General features: G+C 41.4%; 1 protein-coding gene across 2 annotated transcripts; it reads left to right on the top strand.

The window, feature by feature from the left end:
- The first annotated feature begins 6193 nt into the window (after nucleotides 1-6193).
- Nucleotides 6194-25290, top strand: pnp4b (purine nucleoside phosphorylase 4b). Of its 2 annotated transcripts, none has more exons than XM_021558337.3 (7): nucleotides 6194-6480; nucleotides 9863-10035; nucleotides 15778-15881; nucleotides 20401-20576; nucleotides 21739-21929; nucleotides 23251-23330; nucleotides 23484-25290. In XM_021558337.3, the coding sequence occupies exons 1-7, from the start codon at nucleotides 6455-6457 to the stop codon at nucleotides 23628-23630; spliced, it is 897 nt and encodes a 298-aa protein (XP_021414012.1). In that variant the 5' UTR covers nucleotides 6194-6454; the 3' UTR covers nucleotides 23631-25290. The 2 variants fall into 2 exon arrangements, with proteins under 2 accessions (XP_021414012.1, XP_090052200.1); XM_090196074.1 differs by having other exon boundaries at nucleotides 6402-6480; nucleotides 18858-20576.
- The last annotated feature ends 975 nt before the right edge of the window (nucleotides 25291-26265 follow it).

The following is a 26265-nucleotide window of genomic DNA, read 5'->3' as shown; positions in this document are numbered from 1 at the left end:
TGTTTCTTCTTTATTTAACCAGGTAGGCTAGTTGAGAACAGTTCTCATTAACAACTGCGACCTGGCCAAGATAAAGCATAGCAGTTCGACCCATACAAAAACAGAGTTACACATGGAATAAACAAACATACAGTCAATAATATAGTAGAAAAAAGAATATACAGTGAGTGAAAATAAGGTAAGATAAGGGAGGTAAGGCAATAAATAGGCCATGGTGGCGAAGTAATTACAATATAGCAATTAAACACTGGAATGGTAGATGTGTAGAAGATGAATGTGCAAGTAGAGATACTGGGGTGCAAAGGAGCAAGATAAATAAATAAATACAGTATGGGGATGAGGTAGTTGGATGGGCTGTTTACAGATGGGCTACGTACCGGTGAAGTGATCTGTGAGATGCTCTGACAGCTGGTGCTTAAAGCTAGTGAGGGAGATATGAGTCTCCAGCTTCAGTGATTTTTGCAGTTCGTTCCAGTCATTGGCAGCAGAGAACTGGAAGGAAAGGCGGCCAAAGGAGGAATTGGCTTTGGGGGTGACCAGTGAGATATACAGTGCCTTGCGAAAGTATTCGGCCCCCTTGAACTTTGCGACCTTTTGCCACATTTCAGGCTTCAAACATAAAGATATAAAACTGTATTTTTTGTGAAGAATCAACAACAAGTGGGACACAATCATGAAGTGGAACGACATTTATTGGATATTTGAAACTTTTTTAACAAATAAAAACTGAAAAATTGGGCGTGCAAAATTATTCAGCCCCTTTACTTTCAGTGCAGCAAACTCTCCAGAAGTTCAGTGAGGATCTCTTAATGATCCAATGTTGACCTAAATGACTAATGATGATAAATACAATCCACCTGTGTGTAATCAAGTCTCTGTGTAAATGCACCTGCACTGTGATAGTCTCAGAGGTCCGTTAAAAGCGCAGAGAACATCATGAAGAACAAGGAACACACCAGGCAGGTCCGAGATACTGTTGTGAAGAAGTTTAAAGCCGGATTTGGATACAAAAAGATTTCCCAAGCTTTAAACATCCCAAGGAGCACTGTGCAAACGATAATATTGAAATGGAAGGAGTATCAGACCACTGCAAATCTGCCAAGACCTGGCCGTCCCTCTAAACTTTCAGCTCATACAAGGAGAAGACTGATCAGAGATGCAGCCAAGAGGCCCATGATCACTCTGGATGAACTGCAGAGATCTACAGCTGAGGTGGGAGACTCTGTCCATAGGACAACAATCAGTTGTATATTGCACAAATTTGGCCTTTATGGAAGAGTGGCAAGAAGAAAGCCATTTCTTAAAGATATCCATAAAAGTGTCGTTTAAAGTTTGCCACAAGCCACCTGGGAGACACACCAAACATGTGGAAGAAGGTGCTCTGGTCAGATGAAACCAAAATATAACTTTTTGGCAACAATGCAAAACGTTATGTTTGGCGTAAAAGCAACACAGCTGAACACACCATCCCCACTGTCAAACATGGTGGTGGCAGCATCATGGTTTGGGCCTGCTTTTCCTCAGCAGGGACAGGGAAGATGGTTAAAATTGATGGGAAGATGGATGGAGCCAAATACAGGACCATTCTGGAAGAAAACCTGATGGAGTCTGCAAAAGACCTGAGACTGGGACGGAGATTTGTCTTCCAACAAGACAATGATCCCAAACATGAAGCAAAATCTAGCAAAATCTAAAAATGGTTCAAAAATAAACATATCCAGGTGTTAGAATGGCCAAGTCAAAGTCCAGACCTGAATCCAATCGAGAATCTGTGGAAAGAACTGAAAAATGCTGTTCACAAATGCTCTCCATCCAACCTCACCGAGCTCGAGCTGTTTTGCAAGGAGGAATGGGAAAAAATGTCAGTCTCTCGATGTGCAAAACTGATAGAGACATACCCCAAGCGACTTACAGCTGTAATCACAGCAAAAGGTGGCGCTACAAAGTATTAACTTAAGGGGGCTGAATAATTTTGCACGCCCAATTTTTCAGTTTTTGATTTGTTAAAAAAGTTTGAAATATCCAATAAATGTCGTTCCACTTCATGATTGTGTCCCACTTGTTGTTGATTCTTCACAAAAAATACAGTTTTATATCTTTATGTTTGAAGCCTGAAATGTGGCAAAAGGTCACAAAGTTCAAGGGGGCCGAATACTTTCGCAAGGCACTGTACCTGCTGGAGCGCGTGCTACGGGTGGGTGCTGCTATGGTGACCAGTGAGCTGAGATAAGGCGGGGCTTTACCTAGCAGAGACTTGTAGATGACCTGGAGCCAATGGGTTTGGCGACAAGTGTGAAGTGAGGGCCAGCCAACGAGAGCATACAGGTCGCAGTGGTGGGTAGTATATGGGGCTTTGGTGACAAAACGGATGGCACTGTGATAGACTGCATCCAATTTGTTGAGTAGAGTGTTGGAGGCTATTTTGTAAATGACATCGCCGAAGTTGAGGATCGGTAGGATGGTCAGTTTTACGAGGGTATGTTTAGCAGCATGAGTGAAGGATGCTTTGTTGCGAAATAGGAAGCCGATTCTAGATTTAATTTTGGATTGGAGATGCTTAATGTGAGTCTGGAAGGAGAGTTTACAGTCTAGCCAGACACCTAGGTATTTGTAGTTGTCCACATATTCTAAGTCAGAACAGTCCAGATTAGTGATGCTGAACGGGCTGGCAGGTGCGGGCAGTGGTCGGTTGAAGAGCATGCCTTTAGTTTTACTTGCATTTAAGAGCAGTTGGAGGCCATGGAAGGAGAGTTCTATGGCATTGAAGCTCGTCTGGAGGTTAGTTAACACAGTGTCCAAAGAAGGGCCAGAGGTATACAGAAGGGTGTCATCTGCATAGAGGTGGATCAGAGAATCACCAGCAGCAAGAGCGACATCATTGACGTATAAAATACAGCTATTTCCCTCTGCATCCTTCCTCGGTGGGTAGCGGGAGTGGGACCTCTGGCTCTAACCGAAAGACAGTCACCCAAAGAGGTGTGGTGGAACAATTTAAATTCATGACACCATCTCGTCGACCCCAAGCATGCCACGTGTGTTTTGGTAAAATGACGCCCATTAAGGGGGGGATCCCTGAGACCCCCTACCTCTCCCCAACCACCCAGCCTTGGAGGTGTCTCTAGGATCAGGACAGCTATTCTTTGTCTGTTTGCTGCTTACGTAAGGTCTCCTGTCTCACACTGATTCTCCCCACAGGAGAGGACAAATACATGCAGATGCAAATGAGCTGCCAAGGCCTGGAGACAGAAAAATATATTCTCTCTGGTCCCATTGTCTGCACACAACCATGCCCGAAAACAAATGGATATGATACAGTTATCCTTCCGAGCAGGGGTCAGCAACTTCATAACACATTCATAACCCATACATACAGCATTTATAAGCAGTACATAAGCATTTGATATTTATTTGTGTTTAGGAAAAATACTCTTACATAACAGTATGTTTTCTGAACTCCGACAGGTTCAGTGAATCAGTCTGCAGAACTATTTGCTTAGGGCGCATGTGTGTGCGTGTATCTGTGTGTGTATGCGTGCTTGATTATGTGTGTATGTGTGTTTGTGTGCACATATACATACCGTTGAATGACCCTGTCTAGACAAAGAGATTCATTATGGTCAAGGTGACTCCAGGATTGGACATTGTCCTGCCAAGTGCAATGTGATGTTTCATAGGCTTTAGTTTAAGCCTGTTGCCAGTCTGACTGAGCTTATGACACATTATGTCCCTGTAATACCACCACAGTAACCAGTACCAACTTGTACCAACTCATAGCCCATTAAGACGATACTACTCTTATCTAATCAATGAATCTGTAATCATCACAATTGAGTTGACCAGTAGTGGTAAATAAGTTATAATACAAACTGAATGAGAAACGTAGCCTATCGGTCCACAATGGCCTAAGACGTGAATCTGTGGTCGTCCATTATGTAATCCTCTTGTTTTTGCTTGTCATGATATACTCTTTCATCTAGAGCTGTGTATAGGCTGTGTTTACACAGGCAACCCAATTCTGATATTTTTTCCACTATTTGGTCTTTTGACCAGTCACATTAGATCTTTTCACATCAGATATTTTTTCAGAGCTGATCTGATAGGTCAAAATATCAATTGGTGATAAAAAGATCAGAATTGAGCTGCCTGTGTAAATACAGCCTTACTCAGGGAGACTAATTTATATTTTTGCACAAATTGGTATTTTGACCAATTAGATCAGATATTTTGCCCATAGTTGGGCAAAAGATCAGAATTGGTCTGCATGTGTAAATGCAGCCTAACAGTCTTCAATTGAGAACTTGGGTTGATCATCATTAGGAGCACAAAATATTTTACTGGGCGAGATGCCAGGGTTTTTACCTAGAATTTTCCATAGTTCAACAAATTAGGGAAGAAGCAATCTCTCGTGGACAGACTACATGACATAAATGATATGGGGTGGCAGGAAGCCTAGTGGTTAGAGTGTTGGACTAGTAACCGAAAGGTTGCAAGATCGAATCCCTGAACTGACAAGGTAAAAATCTGTTGTTCTGCCCCTGAACAAGGCAGTTAACCTGCCACTATTCCTAGGCCGTCATTGAAAATAAGAATATGTTCTTAACTGATTTGACTAGTTAAAAAAAGGTCAAATACAAATAAAATATCTTAACAGTTGTCGGAAGGATGGGATAAGCAACAGTAGTTCCGGTGCTTTGGTCTTGCGTCACAAGTTATTGGGACGTATTAGGTTTGGGTAGTGCTTAATTTGCGGGTGGGTATTTCAAGAAAGGAAAGCGGCACCTGACACAATTACACAAGATTTTGTTCTGCGTTTCTGAGATCAGGGATGAAGAAAAATTATTTTGTCAGATTTCTTCACATCTAACATTAGTTCAAATAAAGCATAGTATGAAATTCCGTGAAGATGAAACAAATGTCCTCCCCCAAAAACTTTTTGAGAGAGCTTAGAGAGAAGCTTAGAGAGAGTGAGCTGGGTAGAGAACACATTGTGACAACGCAATCATCCTTGAGAGTAGTTAGGTTATCCCACGGCTCATCCAAAATCATACACAACGCACAACGAACATGGCATGCACACACACACACACACACATACGCAAATACGCACACACACACACACGTACACACACACACACGTACACCCCCCCCCCCCTCACACACACACACACACACACACACACACACACACACACACACACACACACACACACACACACACACACACACACACACACACACACACACAGCATCTGTTGGGTTTTCATCAGGATAATCAGCTGTCTGAATTCCCCTCCGTAGACCACATCTGGCACAGTACTAAAGTCGACCTCAACTTACAGGGAGCAATATTAAAGGTATGTTAATGACAGTAATAACCATGTCAGTGTACTCCTTTCATACCCCAGCAAGGCAAACTGTCTAATTCTATGTCTCTAGATGATACGTCCTGATCGATATAAATCACCTGCAATACCTACTCCTGCCACTAGCTGTTTAGCATTCTTTATAACTAATGATTTACTAAATACTATACACAAGTTTTTGCTGAACCCATACCCTTCTACTCAATAATCAAACGTCTTAACGTTTTGAAAATGTCTGTACCTTGGAATGCTGTAGATTTGTACACTTCCTTAGTATCCCTCATGTAAGAGTGTTATGTAAGCCAATGTTACTCATTGACTGGTTTTTACCTTGAACTCAGGGCATCAACACTATCTAGTCAAAAAAATGGTTGTGTGCTAAATGCACACCTCTCTCTCTCCACTCAAAGTCCATGCTATGTGTGGATGGGAGCCGGATGTGTCTGAAGACGTGGAGGTGTAGCAGAATGAAAGGTCAAGGGTCACAGACAACAGCTGACTAAGATGATAGTGGCATATGCTGACGGACACTAGACATTTAACCAGAGATGCCCCCACCAACCCACCTTTGGCCACCTGAATGAATATGGTTTTGCCCCATTTCACAAATAACAACAATTAATAATCCTATGCTGTAATAAACAACCCATTAGTCATATTGCTTAAACTGATATAAAACACGTTAGACATATTTACTTCATATTTGTTAGTGAATATTGTAGTAAGGTCATTTCCGATTTGTTAAACAAATTGACTTTCACTACGAACGTGACTTCAACTAGGTAAAAGAACATTGGGAAACCCTGTAATTATTTGCATGTACCCTTGTCACATCGGACCTTTGCATCCCACGAGGATGTGGGAGACATCTCCATGTGACTCGGCACGTTTTCTTTCTCTCCAGGAATCCCAAAGAATATACCCCACGCTATCTCCCACCTCAAAATCAACCAATGAAAAGGTTCCACACACTAGGTTGCGTGGCACTATCTCACTCCCTCATGATCTCTCTTAACTCTATCTATCGTCGCCAGCTTTGATTAACTCTAAACTCTCCACCAGACTGCACCTGACAGACCTGTTTGTGGATCATGCATACCAAAGGAAGTACAGAATGGTAAATTTTATTTTCTTCATCATATTTCACACATCAGACAATATTTCCAGTTAAGTGGATTGGTTTAGCATAAGCACAACTTTGATCCAGGGATGACAGTGAATACACACATTTCGATTTGTTTCCCATAAATTATGAAACAAAAATGGAATTGTTACATACATTTAATGTGTTTGTTTAAAACAAACATACTAGCAGTCATACAGACTTTTAGAGGGACTTACCAAGGAGCATTTAAAAATGTGAATCTGAGAGGAATAAACAGGCACAGACAGTCATAGACTGCAGGTTAGCAGGGTATTATAGTATTCATTCTTGCTTTTCAATAAATACACTGATTTGTTAATACATTCAGAGGGGGCCTATATCAGAACAACTTACAAGTCAGGTCACATACTGTGCACTCAGTGAATACAAGGGGCTAAATTGGATTTGAATTGTAATTGTAATGTAAAATACCACTCAGGGGTTGACAATCTGTGGAACAATTGCTTTGAATATGTTTCCTCAGGTCAGGCACCCCATTTCAAAAGAGCAGTGAGATCTCCTCACTTATTTCAGTTATTCCTCCTGTGCCTCGGCAGATTTATTAGTTGAAGTTATTCCTGTTTGATCACAATGAAGGAAAATGGAACTGTTCTCTATACGGATTTGTTGCGTTGTAATGAGGTGTGCACTTCTAATTTTATATGTATATATTGAGAGTTTGTGTCACTGGTCTACACACAAAACCCCACCATGTCAAAGTGGAATAGTGTTTTTAGACAGTTTTACAAATTCATTAAAAATGAAAAGCTGAAATGTCTTGAGCCAATAAGTATTCAACCCTTTTGTTATGGCACGCCTAAATAAGTTCAGGAGTAAACATTTGCTTAACAAGTCACATAATAATTTGCATGGACTCATTCTGTGTGTGCAATAATAGTGTTTAAGATTTTTGAATGACTACCTCATCTCTGTACAATTATGTATCTGTAAGGTCCCTCAGTCAAGCAGTGAATTTCAAACACAGATTCAACCACAAAGACCAGGAAAGTTTTCCAATATCTCGCAAAGAAGGTCACCTATTGGTAGATTTGTATAAAAAAAGCAGACATTGAAAATCCCTTTGAGCATGGTGAAGTTATTAATTACACTTTGGATGGTGTATCAATACACCCAGTCAATACACAGATGCAAGCATATTTCCGTAGAGGAAGGAAACTGCTCAGGGATTTCCCCATGAGGCCAATGGTGACTTTAAAACAGTTACAGAGTTTAATGCCTGTGATAGGAGAAAACTGAGGATGGATCAACAACATTGTAGTTACTCCACAATACTAACCTAACTGACAGAGGGAAAAGAAGGATGCCTGTAGACAATAAGAATATTCCAAAACATGCATCCTGTCTGCAACAAGGCACTAAAGTAATACTTAAAAAAAAAAATCAAAGCAATTCACTTTTTGTCTTGAATACAAAGTATTATGTTTGAGGCAAATCCAATACAACACATTACTGAGTATCATTCTCCATATTGTCAAGCATAGTGGTGGCTGCATCATGTTGTGGGTATGCTTTTAATCGTTAACGACTGGGAGTTTTTCAGGATAAAAAAAGAAACGGAATGGAGCTAAGCACAGGCAAAATTCTAGAGGGGAAACCTGGTTCAGTTTGCTTTCCACCAGACACTGGGAGATGAATTCACCCGTCACCAGGACAATAACCTAATCTACACTGGAGTTGTATCTGTAACTAGGCCAAATCTACACTGGAGTTGCTTATGAAGAAGACAGTCAATGTTCCTGAGTGGCTGAGTTACAGATTTGACTTAAATCTACTTAAAAATCTATGGCAAGACCTGAAAATGGTTGTCTAGCAATGATCAACTGCCAATTTTAATTTTGAAAAGAATAATGTTGCACAATCCAGGTGTTCAAAGCTCTTAGAGACTTACCCAGAAAGACTCACAGCTGTAATTGCTGCTAAATGTGCTTCTATAAAGTATTTACTCAGGGGTATGAATACTTCTATAAATGAGATATTTCTGTTTGTAATTTTCAATAAATGTGCAAACATTTCTTAAAACATGTTTTCACTATGTCGTTATGTGTCATGGATCCCCCCGGAACTGTCATTACGCACACCTGGTCCCTATTCCCATTTGATTAGTAACTGCATAAGTGTGTCCTTTGTTCACCATTGTCCTGTTGATTATTGTTCCAATGTCCGTTGGTTCGTGTGAGTACCTGTGCTGTGTTGTTTTGGCTTTTGCCCCACGTATATTGTGCAGATGATTACGGGTCTCGTCCCGTGTGATAATCATTGTGCGATTGTGTATTTATTCAAGGTACTCCTCGCTCTTTTGTTTGGGTTTCTACCCTGTGATTGTAGACGTGTTTGTTTGGTCTTCGTCCCCGTGCCTTTACACGGCACGCTGTAATTTGGGAAATAAATACCCCTATTACGCATTCCTGCGCCTGTCTCCCAATCCCTTTATACCAACGTAACATTATGGGGTATTGTGTTATTCCAGATGGGTGAGAAATATATTGAACACATTTTGAATTCAGGCTGTAACACAACAAAATGTGGACTAAGTCAAGGGTTATGAATACTTTCTGAAGGCACTGTAAACAAAGATCTAAGTAGATATGTTATCTCGTCTTCCTTGCATCATTTTTGATGATAAATAATATTGTTCCTAGAAGGATACAGTCAGTATATCCTTTATCTATTGCAAGTGTGTTTTATTTCTATCTAACCAATTATAGAAGTCGAGCTATACCTAACCTAACATTGACTAATTCAGTTAACTGCCCAATTCAAAATTGACAGCTTGTCACTACCACCTATGGACTTGTTTAAGAAGGTGTAGACAATATGGTGGGAAAAAAACATAGCCTATCAGAAGGTATGGTGGAACTATTACCATATTGTTCATACCAAATCCTTTCATATCCATATTACATGTTGAGTGGTAGGGACAAGGAGTTCATTTGGAATTAAGCATGTGTCTCTACATCAGGGGTAGGCAACCATGGGGGTAGGCAACCATGGGGGTAGGCAACCATGGGGGTAGGCAACCATGGGGGTAGGCAACCATGGGGGTAGGCAACCATGGGGGTAGGCAACCATGGGGGTAGGCAACCATGGAGACACGATCACGTCTATTTTTTTATTTGTGGGAATGGTTGGGAACAGATTTCCAAAATTAAACACTTTTTTTAGCTAAATTCCTGGTGATTTTACAGTATTTTTTGACCAAAAAGTTAAATCCCCCCAAAATCACATTTGCGGGACGGTTTTGGCCCGTGGGCCACCTGTTGCCGATCCCTGCTCTACATGGTGTGTAGTCAGGCAGTCTATTTAAAAATAATTACCTGAGTGTCATCTCTCCTAGCTGTTGCTCTTTTGAAGACTACAATCAGACGACAGAATGGCTTCTGAGCCGGACGAGACACAGGCCTAAGATCGCAGTGGTGTGTGGCTCAGGCCTGGGCCTGCTCGCCGATGGTGTTACCAACAAAGAGATCTTCCCTTACGCAGATATCCCCAACTTCCCCGTCAGCACAGGTGAGATGACGTCGCTGTCACGAACGTATAATGTGTCATGATAATATTGATATGAGACTAATGATAGTATATTGTGGTCTCTACCCAGCAAACAGTGAATGTTCCTACAATGTTAAGATCAAGTTCCTATGGAGTCTTAATTTGGTTTACATCCAATGTTAGCATGAAAACTTCTTATGACTGTTGTTAAAATGTCCCGGCAAAACCTACTAACATTCTGGGAATTCAGAAGAAACCAGAAATGGTTTGCTACGTATAAACTGTCAATCTATACTACCCAGCCCCCCAACACACACATAAACACACACACACTTTGACAAATATAATAGGCAACGCCTCTCTGTAAACATCACCTCACCCCAATTAGCTTGTTCACTGATTCTCCCAAACATCAGGTGAACCTGTGTAGTGCTCTTAATTATGCCTGCACAGCAGAGGAATTTACATTTTCCCTCAATGATTCCATTGACACACCATTGCAGCTAAGTAGTTCATTATTTACTTGCTGAAATGCATTTGGGATTTCTGTGTGTCTTTGTCAAAATGTCGCATGGAAAAACAAATCATAACCAGTTGGCGGGAAAATGAACCACGAATGAATAACTACGCCCCATGAATAAAATATTATAACTGGAGTAAAAATAGGCCCTAATATCTTCCACATGGAATTCTTATTAGGATCTCATGGACATATTTAAATATTCATCATGAGGAGGTGAATATAAAATGTCTGCATAAGCGCTCAAATGTTCACTTTCCTATTATTATTAGAGTAAGGTGGGTCTTTGCAGAAAAGCCATAGCCTCCTGTCTAGTAACCAGCTTTTGTTGTGTTTTTGGACAACAATAGCATCATAAATAAACAAATGAGAAGCCTAGAAATGACATTATTTGACAATGTTGCCTTCATTAGACAGAGCTGACATTTTTTGTTTTTATTATCTTCAATTCTGGTTTGGTTTGTGTTGCAGTCTTCCCAATTATATTCTAGTTCATTTAAGCTTGTCAGAGAGAAGAAGCCCATTGAAAACACTAATCGATGTTCAGTGCAGCACTAGACTTCTCATTTTTAGGTAAATTAAATGGAGAGCAAAATGATTGGCAGACATTCTAAATGAGTGTGATTTCAGACAATACTAATATTGGTGTTTGCCTGTGAACAGGTGCTATGCTGTGTGAACCTGTAACAGCAAACAAAAACTAAACAAATTGCCTATCCAATAACCTGTAAAACCAAAGGGCCAGATTGAATCAAATCCACACAACATAGCAGTATCTAACAAAGGCTTAGATAACCAATACGATAGTGCATCCTTAGATAACCAATACGATAATGCATCCTTAGATAACCAATACGATAATGCATCCTTAGATAACCAATAAGATAGTGCATCCTTAGATAACCAATACGATTGTGCATCCTTTGATAACCAATACGATAGTGCATCCTTAGATAACCAATACGATAGTGCATCCTTAGATAACCAATACGATAGTGCATCCTTAGATAACCAATACGATAGTGCATCCTTAGATAACCAATACGATAATGCATCCTTAGATAACCAATACGATAGTGCATCCTTAGATAACCAATACGATAGTGCATCCTTAGATAACCAATACGATAGTGCATCCTTAGATAACCAATACGATAGTGCATCCTTAGATAACCAATACGATAGTGCATCCTTAGAAATACATTATTTGCTTGGTCACTCACACCAAGTCTTTATAAAGTGACATAAAACAAGTTAATGCAGCAATGGAATGGATTCTGAAGTAACTTCAATGGACAGAGTAATAACTGACACCATCCTCCCCCCTAAACTTCCCTCTGCCAACCGTCAACCTCTGACGGAGGAGAAGAAAGTCACTTCTCTAAACAGTGTTGTAATCATTCAGGTCCTATCTCATTACGCAGCACTTTTCAACAAATCGCCTCTGACAAAACTCAGGGTCAAATTAACATAATCTCCACACCACCGAACACAACTCTGCTGCCGTCTCAGCCATCATCCCCACTATAAAGAAGGGTACTAAACAGACAATTACAGTTGACATTTGACAGCGGATGACTAACACTTTTATTTCAATAGCACAGATACTGTTCCTACACTGCATGCTGTCCTGAGTACTACAGTGCATTCGGAAAGTATTCAGAACCCTTGACTTTTTCCACATTTTGTGACATTAAGGCCTTATTCTAAATGTAATTAAATAAAATGTTTTCCTCATCAATCTACACACAATTCCCCATAATGACAAAGCAAAAACTGTTTTTTAGACATTTTTGCAAATTTATTCAAAATAAAAAACAGATACCTTATTTACATAAGTACTCAGATGTTTTGCTATGAGATTCCATTGATCATCCTTGAGATGTTTCTACAACTTGATTGGAGTCGACCTGTGGTAAATTCAATTGATTGGACATGATTTGGAAAGGCCCACACCTGTCTATATAAGGTCCCACAGTTGACAGTGCATGTCAGAGCAAAAACCAAGCCATGAGGTTGAAGGAATTGCCCGTAGAGCTCAGAGGCAGGACTGTGTCGAGGCACAGATCTGGGGAAGGGCACCAAAAAATGTTTGCAGCATTGAAGGTCCCCAAGAACACAGTGGCCTTCATCAAGACTCTTCCTAGAGCTGGCTGCCTGGCCAAACTGAGCAATCGGGGGAGAAGGGCCTTGATTAGGAAGGTGGCCAGACGGAAGCCACTCCTCACTAAAAGGCACATGACAGCCCGCTTGGAGTTTGCCAAAAGGCACCTAAAGGACTCTCAGACCATGAGAAACAAGATTCTCTAGTCTGGTGAAACCAAGATTGAACTCTTTGGACTGAATGCCAAGCGTCATGTCTGGAGGAAACCTGGCACCATCCCTACGGTGAAGCACCGTGGTGGCAGCATCATGCTGCAGGGATGTTTTTCAGCGGTGGGGACTGGGAGACTAGTCAGGATCGATAGAAAGATGAATGGAGCAAAGTACAGAGAGATCCTGCACCAGAGAGCTCAGGACCTTAAACTGGGGGTGAAAGTTCACCTTCAAACAGGACAATGACCCTAAGAACACAGCCAAGACAATGCAGGAGTGGCTTCAGGACAAGTCTCTGAATGTCCTTGAGTGGCCCAGCCAGAACCCGGACTTGAACCCGATAGAACATCTCTGGAGAGACCTGAAAATAGCTGTGCAGCGACGCTCCCCATCCAAGCTTGACAGGATCTGCAGAGAAGAATGGGAGAACCTCCCAAATATAGATGTGTCAAGCTTGTAGCGTCATACCCAAGAAGACTTGAGGCTGTAATTACTGCCAAAGGTGCTTCAACAAAGTACTGAGTGAAGGGTCATACTACTTATGTAAATGTGATATTTAAGTTTTATTTGTAATACATTTGCAAAAATGTATAAATCTGTTTTTGATTTGTTATTATGGGGTATTGTGTGTTGAGTGATGAGGGGGAAAAAAACAATTGAATACATTTTAGAATAAGGCTGTAACGTAACGAAATCTTGAAAAAGTCAAGGGTTCTGAATTCTTTCCGAATGCACTTTCTATAGTCTATGTCAGATTATAAACCGGGTGGTTTGAGCCATGGATGCTGATTGTCTGAAAGCTGTGGTATTTTTAAGCAATAAGGCATGGGGGGGTGTGGTATATGGCCAATATACCCCGGTAAAGGGCTGTTCTTAGGCACGACACATTGCTGAGTGCCTGGAGACAGCCCTTAGCCGTGGTATAATGGCCATATATCACAAAACCCGGGGTGCCATATTTCTTTTTTAAACTTATTACCAACATAATTAGAGCAGAAGTTTACATACACTACATTAGTATTTGGTAGCATTGCCTTTACATTGTTTAACTTGGGTCAAACGTTTTGGGTAGCCTTCAACAAGCTTCCCACAATAAATTGGGTGAATTATGTGGTCCCATTGTATGTACAGTTGAAGTCGGAAGTTTACATACACTTAGGTTGGAGTCATTAAAACTCATTTTTCAACCACTCCATACATTTCTTGTTAACAAATTATAGCTTTGGCAAGTCGGTTAGGATGTCTACTTTGTGCATGACACAAGTAATTTGTCCAACATTTGTTTACAGACAGGTTATTTCACTTATAATTCACTGTATCACAATTCCAGTGGGTCAGAACACTATGTTGACTGTGCCTTTAAATAGCTTGGACAATTCCAGAAAATTATGTCATGGCTTTAGAAGCTTCTGATAGGCTAATTGACATAATTTCAGTCAATTGGAGGTGTACCTGTGGATGTATTTCAAGGCCTACCTTCAAACGCAGTGCCTCTTTGCTTGACATCATTGGAAAATCAAAAGAAATCAGCCAAGACCTCAGAACAAAAATTGTAGACCTCCACAAGTCTGGTTCATCCTTGGGAGCAATTTCCAAATGCCTGAAGGTACCACATTCATCTGTACAAACAATAGTACGCAAGCATAAACACCATGGGACCACACAACCGTCATACCGCTCAGGAAGGACGCGTTCTGTCTCCTAGAGATGAACGTACCTTGGTGCGAAAAGTGCAAATCAATCCCAGACAACAGCAAAGAACCTTGTATCTATATACACAGTAAAATGAGTCCTATATCGACATAACCTGAAAGGCTGCTCAGCAAGGAAGAAGCCGCTGCTCCAAAACCACCATAAAAAAGCCAGACTACGGTTTGCAACTGCACATGGGGACAAAGATCGTACTTTTTGGAGAAATGTCCTCTGGTCTGATGAAACAAAAATAGAACTGTTTGGCCATAATGAACATCGTTATTTTTGGAGGAAAAAGGGGGAGTCTTGCAAGCTGAACAACCCCATCCCAACCATGAAGCACGGGGGTGGCAGCATCATGTTGTGGGGGTGCTTTGCTGCAGGAGGGACTGGTGCACTTCACAAAATAGATGCCATCATGAGGTAGGAAAATTATGTGGATATATTGAAGCAACATCTCAAGACATCAGTCAGGAAGTTAAAGTTTGGTCGCAAATGTTTCTTCCAAATAGACAATGACCCCAAGCATACTTACAAAGTTCTGGCAAAATCGCTTAAGGACAACAAAGTCAAGGTATTAGAGTGGCCATCACAAAGCCCTGATCTCAATCCTATAGAACATTTGTGGGCAGAACTGAAAAAGTGTGTGCGAGCAAGGAGGCCTACAAACCTGACTCAGTTACACCAGGTCTGTCAGGAGAAATGGGCCAAAATTCACCCTACTTATTGTGGGAAGCTTGTGGAAGGCTACCCAAAACGTTTGACCCAATTTAAAGGCAATGCTACCAAATACGAATTGAGTGTATGTTAACTTCTGACCCACTGGGAATGCAATGAAAGAATAAAAGCTGAAATAAATCATTCTATTTACTATTATTTTAACATTTCACATTCTTAAAATAAAGTGGTGATCCTAACGGACCTAAGACATGGGAATTTTTACTAGGATTAAATATCAGGAATTGTGAAAAACTGAGTTTAAATGTATTTGGCTAAGGTGTATGTAAACTTTCGACTTTAACTGTATGTACATGCAGAGAGTTTTTCATTACAGCAGTAGTATTTTATTTCTATAGGATTCTCTCATGTTTGGAGTATGAACAACACAAATCGGACAACTTCTGTGAAATTAAACATGAATAAAACATCAATTCACAGTTTTTATTTTCTAACCCTACATGAGACATGCTGTATCACTAACCGTCCATGACAGAATATGCTTGTGTCCTTCACAGTCCCGGGTCATGAGGGGTGTCTGGTGTTCGGTATTCTGAAAGGCAAATCCTGCGTCTTCATGCAAGGCAGATTCCATCTCTACGAGGGCTATTCACTCTGTAAGGTAAGTCCAAATACAGTATCTGACCGATGAACAGGTAATAATATATGCCATTTAGTAGATGCTTCGATTCAAAATGACTTACAGTCATGTGGGGGTACATTTTACATATATGGGTGGTCCCAGGAATCAAACCCACTACCTTGACATTACAACATTCATGCTTTATCAACTGAGCTACAAACTGAGATACGAAGGACTCCATACATTTAGAGACTCCCAGTACCATGACGAAGACTATATCTATATTAATAAGGTATAGGCCCTATTTTAAACATCCAACATTAAGACATTTGCTTTACACTACTAGTCTTTCTACTCTTTCACCTTGCTGCTCTGCCCTTTCCTTTGAGATCAGGGAAACATCACATCAGATTATTTTAACCATCAATATTCCTAGCCTCCATGGATTCAACCCAGTCCCTGCTCATCTATAACCCTTACACATTCCCACTACGGCGATACCAGATGTTTTGAAATATTCATCACCAGTGTGTGCTTATATTAGCCATCATAAAGAAGGAAAATAGTGAAACGAAATGGGTCCTTTCCTTTGGAACGCTATGCGAAAAACTCTCCATTGTGGCTCAACAAGGTCATGTTAACTGAAGGAGAACTCCTCCTATTTGTATAACAGAGAGGGGCTGGCATCTCCGGCCTTGGCCCATTAACTTTATCTGTCACAATCAGGAAAATGGGAGGCAGGAAGACGATTGCTGAAACCAGCCTGGGAACTGCTGACTCTGCACAAGGCTGTATATTTTAACAAACAAAGTTTAGGACAGGGTCACCACTGATCTGGGCCCTGTTTCTTAAAAATGTCCCTGGCAGCAATGAGGTCATTGTTGGGTCATTTGGTGTGAATTTGAACAAAATGTCAATGAAATGAAGCCATTTTCTCAAACAGCTTGTAAGGATATTGGGCCAAATGTTGAGTGGATGAGAGGTATGTACCAGCACCTGTTCACCTGTGTTGCGACGCTTGTCTTATTTGTATATAAAAGTATTTCAAAGCAGCAACTTTCTGTATGTAGGTTTTTGCTTGGTCGAGACTTACAGCCTGAATCAACCAGTCAATCAGCTGTAGCACTGCATATTTATGATGTCACTCCAGAGTTAAATGAGTCCTTTCCTTCCACTGTTTTGGTTAAGGCAGCATAAATGCAACCCTCTCTAGACCCTCTAGGCCCTTGGTAAATGGCTAAAGAATCTTCTGTTGTCTGGAGTGGCGAAGGAAATTCATGGCTGCCGGACACCGGCACATAAGTGAAGTACAGGCTTTTTGGGCTTTCACTTAGGGTCACCACATTGTACATGTCAATCAATAGCACTAGTAAATACCACATTGCTCATTCTCATCCTTTGATTCTGACCAGTCCAGACAATAATGGGTTCCTATTGACCTAGATTGCATTGGACGGCGAAAGTATAGACATATTGTATAACAGTCTATGAGAACAGCAGGAGACAGTCTAAAGATGTGTAATTATGATGAGATATCAAAGTAGCATTTCTACCTCCCAGGTGCTAGGCAGTAAACACGTCATCATGTTCTCATTGACTGTGACCACAGTGGAGGGCTTAGGTTGCAGCCTCGCCATTGGACATACAGAAGTATCTTACACCACAAGGTTGCAGCCTCACCATTGGACATACAGAAGAAGTATCTTACACCGCAAGGTTACAGCCTCACCATTGGACATACAGAAGAAGTATCTTACACCGCAAGGTTACAGCCTCACCATTGGACATACAGAAGTATCTTACACCACAAGGTTACAGCCTTACCATTGGGCTTTGGTGACAGTTTATAGGGAGACATAGAGAACAACAGACCAAATGCTGCCCTCTAGATCAATGTCTTATCTCCTATGGGCTGTTTCTCAATTCTGACCTCCACAATATTGTTTTCACCTGTCAATTCTCTTCAGATCAGAGTAGATGTTGGATAGGACCCAAAGGAGAGGAAGTAACTTTACACTGCTGAGATGCAGCCCATATGTGAGCACTGTCACGGTTAGGGTTGCAAAGGGACGGTATATTACTGGAAACTTTAGAAGTTTACTATTAAACGACCAGAATTTGGTCTCTTTTAAGGATTTTATGTAATCTGTCACATGACATCTAGTGGCACGTTTGGGTACTTCAGATTATCACAGGTGTCTAACAATCTCTGGTCTGGCCTTGTCACATAATATGATTTTACAATTTAAAAACAATTGAAGGACAAATCTGTAAAACATTATGTGTGTGGCTCAGTTGGTAAAGCATGGGTTGTGGGTTCGATTCCCATGGGGGACCAGTATGAAAATGTATTACTGTAAGTTGCTATAAGAGGGTTCTAGCATGAAATATAATTTTAAAATGTTTTTACAAACGTTTATTTATTTTATTATGTCGATATGTATTTGTTGTCAAGCTGGTTGCAGTTGTGAAAAAAAGTATATAGTTGCAGAGTTAACTAGAAAATAATACCATAGTTGATTAGATGCTTTTTTCACTCAATCAGCTATTTTCTCTTGAACCATATGGTCTATCTACTAGAAACTCATGTACAATATCGACACAGATATAATAAATGAATCATTTATATGAGGTTTCCTATCTTGAGGGCTGACTGAACATGCAGCAAAACGTGTAAGGTGTTACAGAAGAACAGGTGTGATTACAGTGGATGTTGGACCTCTTTCCTATGGCTCAGCACACCAGACAAGGCGACAAAGCGATTTCTGCTAAATTTACCCCAGCACATGCAACCGATACAGCTGTGGTTTCAACCTGCCATCTGCCCACTCTCTTTGTCTTTCTCCCTGTCTCTTTCTCTTATTCTCTCCCTTCTTTTCTCTCTCTCTTTCTTAATTTCTCTTTCCCCCACCACCACCACCACACAATCTCACACTCTCTACTCTCATCTCCACACACCCTCTCCATGTCTTCCCTGTTCTGCTCACTTTCTTTCCCAACATTATCGGACAGCAGTCCAGTATGTGTGACAGGGACACCAGGGTGTCCATACACTCCATCAGCCCAGGGACACATCCATGAGTCATTGTATCTGACACCTCCGACACCAACATCGCACCACTCTCACAAGAGTTTACGTAAAGACAAAACAAATACAGAGGTGTTGCAGTGAGAACTCAGTAAATATCTGGAAGGCGTAGTGATGCTACTAGTTTGTTACCAATTTTATATCTCCCTTTTCATACACTTTATTTTATGATACACTTTGTTCCATGGGTTTTGACATCAAGTGCCTGGTACATAGCAGAAAAGCAATATGGTTTTGCTTTGTTGAATTGCACTCACACAAGCGCTCTCTCTCTCCCTCCCTCCCCCTGATATGCAATCAGGGTGTGAGCTGTTATCTCTCTCATCTCAGTGTGTCGGTAGGAGATGCATGGCAAGGTTAATTAGCTGGCTTGCTTCGTTAGCCCTCCCTGATCTCCTCTCCCTCTGTGAGTGGTGCCTTTCATACAAACTGCTAGCATGCAGCTGGAGTTAGCCTTGGTGATAGTTCTGTATTGTGTAGTGGCTGTTATTGGAGCATGATGAGCCTTATTGGCATGCATGTTTAATTAAGATAAGCATGCATAAACAGGTATACACATCAAAAAAATAACTTCTCCTATGCCACACACAAATATACATGCAGGTGAGGCAAGGAAAGACATGGAGGAAAGGAGGGAGGGAGGCTAGAAAGGTGATCTGGCATTGAAATATATTCACCAATTGCCAATCCTAGCTTGCAAACTGACAGAAATGTGAATTTTCATGAGTCACTGTACACCCCACACACGCGCCCACACACGCAAACCATGTTTATGGATGTTGCACTAGTGGTGCCGTGTGTATGTGTCTGTCAGTGGTCGGACTTACAAGTGTAGGATCTTAATTTGAGTCAGTTTTCTACAGCAGGAAAATAATGCTGCAGCAACAGGAAATGTGAATTCTTATGCGGATTATAATTAATGCAAAGAGCAAAAATTGGACAGCGCTCTGGTGAATAAACTTAAATGAACATATGTTTATTGCTGCACTCAAATACACTACAAGTTTTACATTTCAGGAAAGTTCTCCTGCAACAGGGTGATCAAATGAAGATCCTACATCTGTACCCTATTGGGTATTTCTATATCAAGAGAAGTGTGTGTGTGTGACAGTTACAAGTCGTGGCTGCATGCTTCTAGCAGATTGTATGCACATCTTGTGTATTACTGGTGCTGGAGATAACCAAGAATGGTCCAAGAGAGAGAATAATACAAACATTTTATGTCTCATTTCTCCTCTTCCCCTTAACGGTACAATAAAGTGTTGGTAGCATTCTCTTCACCTCTCTCGTCGTTTCCTCTCTTCTATATTTATCTCTCCCTCCCTTTCTCTCCAACTCCCTTTTCCTCTTCACTCGTCCACTCCTTTCTCCTCTCCTCCTCTATACTCATATAATTCTCTTGTTTTCTCTCTCTGACTCTCTCCCCACCTACATTTCTCTCCTCTCCATCCCCCTCTTCTTCTCCCCCAGGTCACATTCCCGGTGCGGATCTTCAAGCTTTTGGGCGTGGAGACCCTCATTGTGACTAACGCCTCAGGGGGCCTGTGTCCGGACTTCAAAGTGGGCGACATCATGCTCATTAAGGACCACATTAACCTGCCAGGCTTCGCCGGCCAGCACCCTCTGTGCGGCCCCAATGACGAACGGTACAACCAGAGACAGGGAGACAGAAAGATTGAGGGAAGAAAGGGGAGACAGTGGTAGAGAGGGGGGATAAGGAGAGAGGGAGAGGGGTGTGGGAGGGCACATCACTCACTGTGCAGCTACAATGATGAACGATACAGGCAGAGAGATGGAGAGAGGCAGGGAAGAGGGACGGAGAGAGGGGTGGGGGGAATGGGTAGGGGAGAGTGGAAGTGATGGAGGGAGAGTCAAGGAGAGAGAGTGAAAAATGTAGTATAGTCTGAAGCACAACGGTGGGAGGAGAGATGGAAAGAGAGAGAGTTGCAGTCAGTGAGAGAACTGAAATGATCCCGGAGAGAGGAAGCACGGGGAGAGAGAGGGGAAGAAATACATACTCTTCAAGTAATCTATCTAGCTCACTAGGTTACATGGAACCTGTAATTCATATTTTCCCTTTACAGCTAGGAGGTTGTAGATTAATGACAAATAAACTGTATATTTAGTGTAAATGCTCAGAGAGCTACAGGTAACTGCCAAAATAATGGAAACACTTGAGCAAATGAGAAATACAAAATATATTGAAAGCAGGTGCTTCCACCCAGGTGTGGTTCCTGAGTTAATTAGGCAATTAACATCCCATCATGCTTAGGGTCATGTATAAAAATGCTGGGCAGGCTATTATTTTGGCTAGCTTGGCTCTACTCCAATAGGATGACAAAGACCCCATCCGCCGGGCACAAAATGGCTTGATGAGCATGAAAACGATGTAATGGCGGTCTCAGTCACCAGATCTCAACCCAATTGAAAACTTATGGGAGATTCTGGAGCGGTGCCTGAGACAGCGTTTCCACCACAATCAACAAATTACCAAATTATGAAATTTCTCGTGGAAGAATGGTGTCGCGTCCCTCCAATAGAGTTCCATACACTTAGAATCTATGCCAAGGTGCATTGAAGCTGTTCTGGCTCGTGGTGGCCCAAAACCCTATTAAGACACTTTATGTTGGTGTTGCCTTTATGTTGGCAGTTGCCTGTAAACTATCATAATACTGTATTATATTACAGTATTATTCATATTATTAATAGTAGCAGATTATTGGTAGATTAGGAGAGATACATTGCAATAGTATTTGCTCCATATGTCCCATCGATAAGCCAGTAGTGATTGTCTGTGCTCTGCTCCAGGTTTGGGATCCGGTTCCCCTGCATGTCAGATGCCTACAGTAAGGACCTGAGGAAGCTAGCTCTAGATATCAGTCATGAGCTGGACTATACCAACTTTGTGCGGGAAGGGGTGTACTGCATGGTGAGCGGGCCCAACTTCGAGACCATCGCTGAGGCACGCATGTTGCAGGTCTTGGGGTGCGACTCTGTGGGTGAGACAACACAGGCCTACGGGCTACAACCACGAACGGGTTTTCATCACCAGAATTGGTTATGACTTGAGCAACAAATTACAGTTAATGTTAGAAAATGGTTCAATTTAAGTTTAAAGGAACAATAGCTAGATATTTAATACAACTTGTGTTTCAAAATGCTGTATCAAGATCAAGCATCTACTCAGGAAGGGGATGTTTTGTCAGAGAGCCAAGTGACCACCAGCCACAACATGGTTTAACAACGATACAAACACAGACGAGGCTTGCTCACTCTCCTTTTCCCCTTTTTAGTTCATTAACACTGCTCTAATTGGACCTCCCTCGTAAAAACACCCATGCTGGGCTCGTTAATAAATGATGGTGCTAGCTCTGCTAACAGAGCCGACTCATGCTAATTAGCCTAGCGATTAGGTCAACAGATAGACCAACATGCTGTGACGCTAATTGGTCTGATGATTTGATCCAGGATCAAAATGCAACACAAATATCTGTTACAATGTACAGTGGGCAGAACTAACGAATGACATCTTTCATGATCCACTCCCCCTAAGAACATGTATTTTACCGACTTGTTACCTTAAGAGCTTGTTGTTGTAGCCAAGCAATGACAAAGAAAACCCGCTTTGGTTCCTTGTTTTGATGACGTTTTGAGTTATTACTCCTGTGAGTGTATTATTTAATGAGTCCAATTCAGGTCTGCCAATCCATATTTTTTTATGTGGTGTTTTTTCTTTACCATGCTTGAGTTTCAGCTTAGTGGAGGCTGTGTTTGAGTGAGTGAGACCTTTGGCTTAATAAGTATTTTTAATTCATATGCTTTTTGGTTATGCCTGTAAACATTGTTTTGTCGTTGCATTCGTACAGTATGTGCCTGTGTAAATTGTATCCATGTTTTTAGCATGGTTTTAATGATATGTGAGATCTGGCTGGGCTCCCATTAAATACTAACATGGGAATGGGACCTAATCTCATGGAATGGGACCTAATCTCATGGAATGGGACCTAATCTCAGGGAATGGGACCTAATCTCAGGGAATGGGACCTAATCTCAGGGAATGGGACCTAATCTCAGGGAACGGGACCAAAGTTCAGGGGGAAGTGCTCGGAGGGGGTTATTAATAATGCTGAATAGTATAACCACCTCTCTACACACACACAAACACACAACCATGACCTGGTGCCACCCACAAACCCTGTTGGATATTTTGCCATTTTCTCTCTGCCCCCCCCACCCCTCTCGCTTTCCATCCCCATGAACCTGCCAACCTCCGCTCCTGTCCTCGTCTGCACTCCCCAACCCCTTTCCTCTTCTCCATAGGCATGAGTACGGTCCCAGAGGTAACAGTGGCCAAGCACTGTGGCCTGAGGGTCTTTGGTCTCTCACTCATCACCAACAAGGTATTGATTGACTTCTCTTATTGCTGTATATCATTTGATGTACCTTATCTGCACACACTCTGAACAGCTCCGCGTATCTATTCTGTCATCTGTTGACTAGTTATTGAGTATGGTACCGGAGCATCTTAATGTATTCTTATTATCATTGTGAAGGTCTCCCTGGACTACAGCCGTGAGGAGAAGGTGAACCATGAGGAGGTCCTGGAGATCAGCAAGATGAGGGCGGAGCATGTGCAGATGATGCTCAACACACTTATTGCCCGCTCAGACCAGCTGGACGAGGGCATCAATGTCAACTGAAGGAGGAAGGGGGATGGAGAAAGAGACAGAGACATACTCTAATGTTGAAGCACACTCTCTCACACACAGACACTCACAAACACGCAGAAATGTACACAGACATGTGCAAACATGTACATATCATTCCCTGTGAATCTTTACAATAATCAACCACCCATGATGAAAGAATTTAGTCCATTTTCCAGTTTAATAAAATGTTCTAAAGTTGTTGTTTTTTTTACACAAGAACCAGTCTGTTAAAACATTTAAATGCTTATTTGATGATAGGGCACTGACATGAGAGTACGTAATGCTCCTATTTAACATCAGCTGAAGGGGTGCCACTACCAGTTGAACAACTGAACACCTTCAACTGAAATGTGTCTTCTGCCTTTAACCCAACCTAGGTATCCCCCTTTCCTTACGTGAGGAAATTCAAAGAGAGAGAGAGAGAGATTGTCACGCCCTGTGACTTGGGTGGGCAAATCTGTTTCTATTTCTTTGTTGGCCTAGTATGGTTCATTGTCTCTGATTGGGGATCATACTTAGGCAGCCCTTTTTCCCACCTTCAGTTGTGGGATCTTGTTTTTGTGCAGTTACTGTGTAGCCTGCAGAACGTTACGTTCGTTTATCTTTTGTTGTTTTTATCTAAATAAAGAAAGATGTACGCTTACCATGCTGCGCCTTGGTCCGATCCTTCAAACAACGGACATAACAGAAGATCGTTGTTTGAAGGATCGGACCAAGGCGCAGCATGGTAAGCGTACATCTTTCTTTAGATGAACACCAAAAAAACAAAAGATAAACGAGGTGGGAAACAAGGCTGCCTAAGTATGATCCCCAATCAGAGACAACAATAGACAGCTGCCTCTGATTGGGAACCATACCCGGCCAACAAAGAAATAGAAAAACTAGAATGCCCACCCAAATCACACCCCGACCTAACCAAAAAGAGAAATAAAAAGGCTCTCTAAGGTCAGGGCGTGACAGAGATTATACATCAATTCCACCAAATGTTTCTCTCCCAAAAATAAATGTGAAAAGCCTCCAACCAGAAAATAGCATTTAATGACAAATAGTGTGAAAAAAAATATGCAACTGAACTAATGTACAGATGATGGTGCTTTTCTCTTCAAATTCCTCCTGCTATTCAGAGCTAGTGACAGAAAAAACATGTCCTGTATTAATATAATTATACAGTGCTTTCTTCTTTGTTATCCTCTCACTGTTTAGAACGAGAATCAAACTATTATTTATGTGCTTCACTGTGTTTACCAGACAACACAAGTCTGTTTCATAGAGTTGATTAAAAAACTATTTTCATGCAGAACAATTACAGTGTTACGAGTTAGTTTGACTGCAATAACAGTGAGAGCTCATGTAGAAATAATGTTTCTTGTAAGAATTTACACAGCAACAGAAAAAATGTACAGAAAAACTTTGGATCTTGCCAAAGCAAATACTCTGTTCACTGCCTTGCCTTACAGTAAATCGAAGTGCATTCATCTATAAAGAAAACACTGCCATCTTTCACAGGGCTCCTCAGCCAATATGGCGCAGTGGTAACTTCTGCACTGTAGCGATAAGCTTGGAGAACACTGATGTGTTCATAACAAGGTTTTCCCATTGTAAATATATAGATACATATATAAATAAACATACAGTAGATATAGATAATAAACAGACTTTAAGTGTGTTTATTTGTGTCTGTGTGTGTTCGTCAGTGCATGCGTGTGTGTGAATGTTGGGGCGGCAGGTAGACTAGGGGTTAAGAGCGTTGGGCCAGTAACTGAAAGGTTGCTGGTTCGAATAGGTGAAAATCTGTCGTCGTGCCCTTGAGCAAGACAATTAATCCTAATTTCTCCTATAAATTGTTCTGAATAAGAGCGTCTGCTAAATAACTAAAAGGTAGTGCATGTGTGTGTAAAAATGGGGTAAACCAAGGTTAAACCAATCTACTCAGGGTCAGACTCAAAGTAAACGTGAATATAATCACATTGGATATTCAGGAATTCTGTACATTGGTTAGTGGTAAAGGAGACAGTAGAAGAAAAGTTGCCCTCCCCTGAGACAGTGTTCAGCTTGAAGAGACAATCCTCTCTCATTGTATACAATAGACAAGACCAGGGTGGCTGATTCTGGTCGTGCAGGGCCTCTGTTGTTACAGTCAGTCCAGGGCCCGTATCCACAAAGTGCCAGAGTAGGATTGTGATCTAGGATCAGTTTAGCCTTTTTGATCACAATAAATAAGATTACATGGCCAGGTGGCCTTGTGTATACGGAGCCTGAACAATACGGCTGAACTAACACATCTGATTGATCTAATCATTGTCGTGAGAGGAAACTAAAATACATATTGCCACCTTATTTCTGAGTATTTAAAGTTGTATGCAAAGCAATACTGTACAATATTGGAACAGTATGGTTGACTATCTTTGTTTAGTCCTGGGACCTGTTTAGCTGAGTGTAAAAAGTAGCTAATACACTATTAGTAAACTAATGATAATATGAATCTCCTGTCACCCTTAAGACATCATTAACATAGATCAGTGGCTTTTCACTCCCTGTTCATTTAGACTCTGTTATAAACTCCCCACAGAAATCATTCATGCTAACCTGGCAGGCCGAAAAAAGGCTGGGGGTAGAACGCTTTCAA

The sequence above is a fragment of the Oncorhynchus mykiss genome, chromosome 2, assembly GCF_057628025.1.
Source record: "Oncorhynchus mykiss isolate SJ-2025 chromosome 2, ASM5762802v1, whole genome shotgun sequence".
In the NCBI taxonomy this organism is placed as follows: Eukaryota; Metazoa; Chordata; class Actinopteri; order Salmoniformes; family Salmonidae; genus Oncorhynchus; species Oncorhynchus mykiss.
Note: the sequence above shows the minus strand (reverse complement) of the source record. Positions and strands in the feature narration are given on the sequence as shown.

Bases quoted from the DNA above. Each gene is read 5' to 3' on its own strand.
- pnp4b (XM_021558337.3), top strand. From the start codon at position 6,455: ATGCATACCAAAGGAAGTACAGAATG. The intron at 6,481-9,862 runs GTAAATTTTATT...CATCTCTCCTAG, and splicing joins ACCAAAGGAAGTACAGAATG to CTGTTGCTCTTTTGAAGACT. The intron at 23,331-23,483 runs GTATTGATTGAC...ATCATTGTGAAG, and splicing joins TCTCACTCATCACCAACAAG to GTCTCCCTGGACTACAGCCG.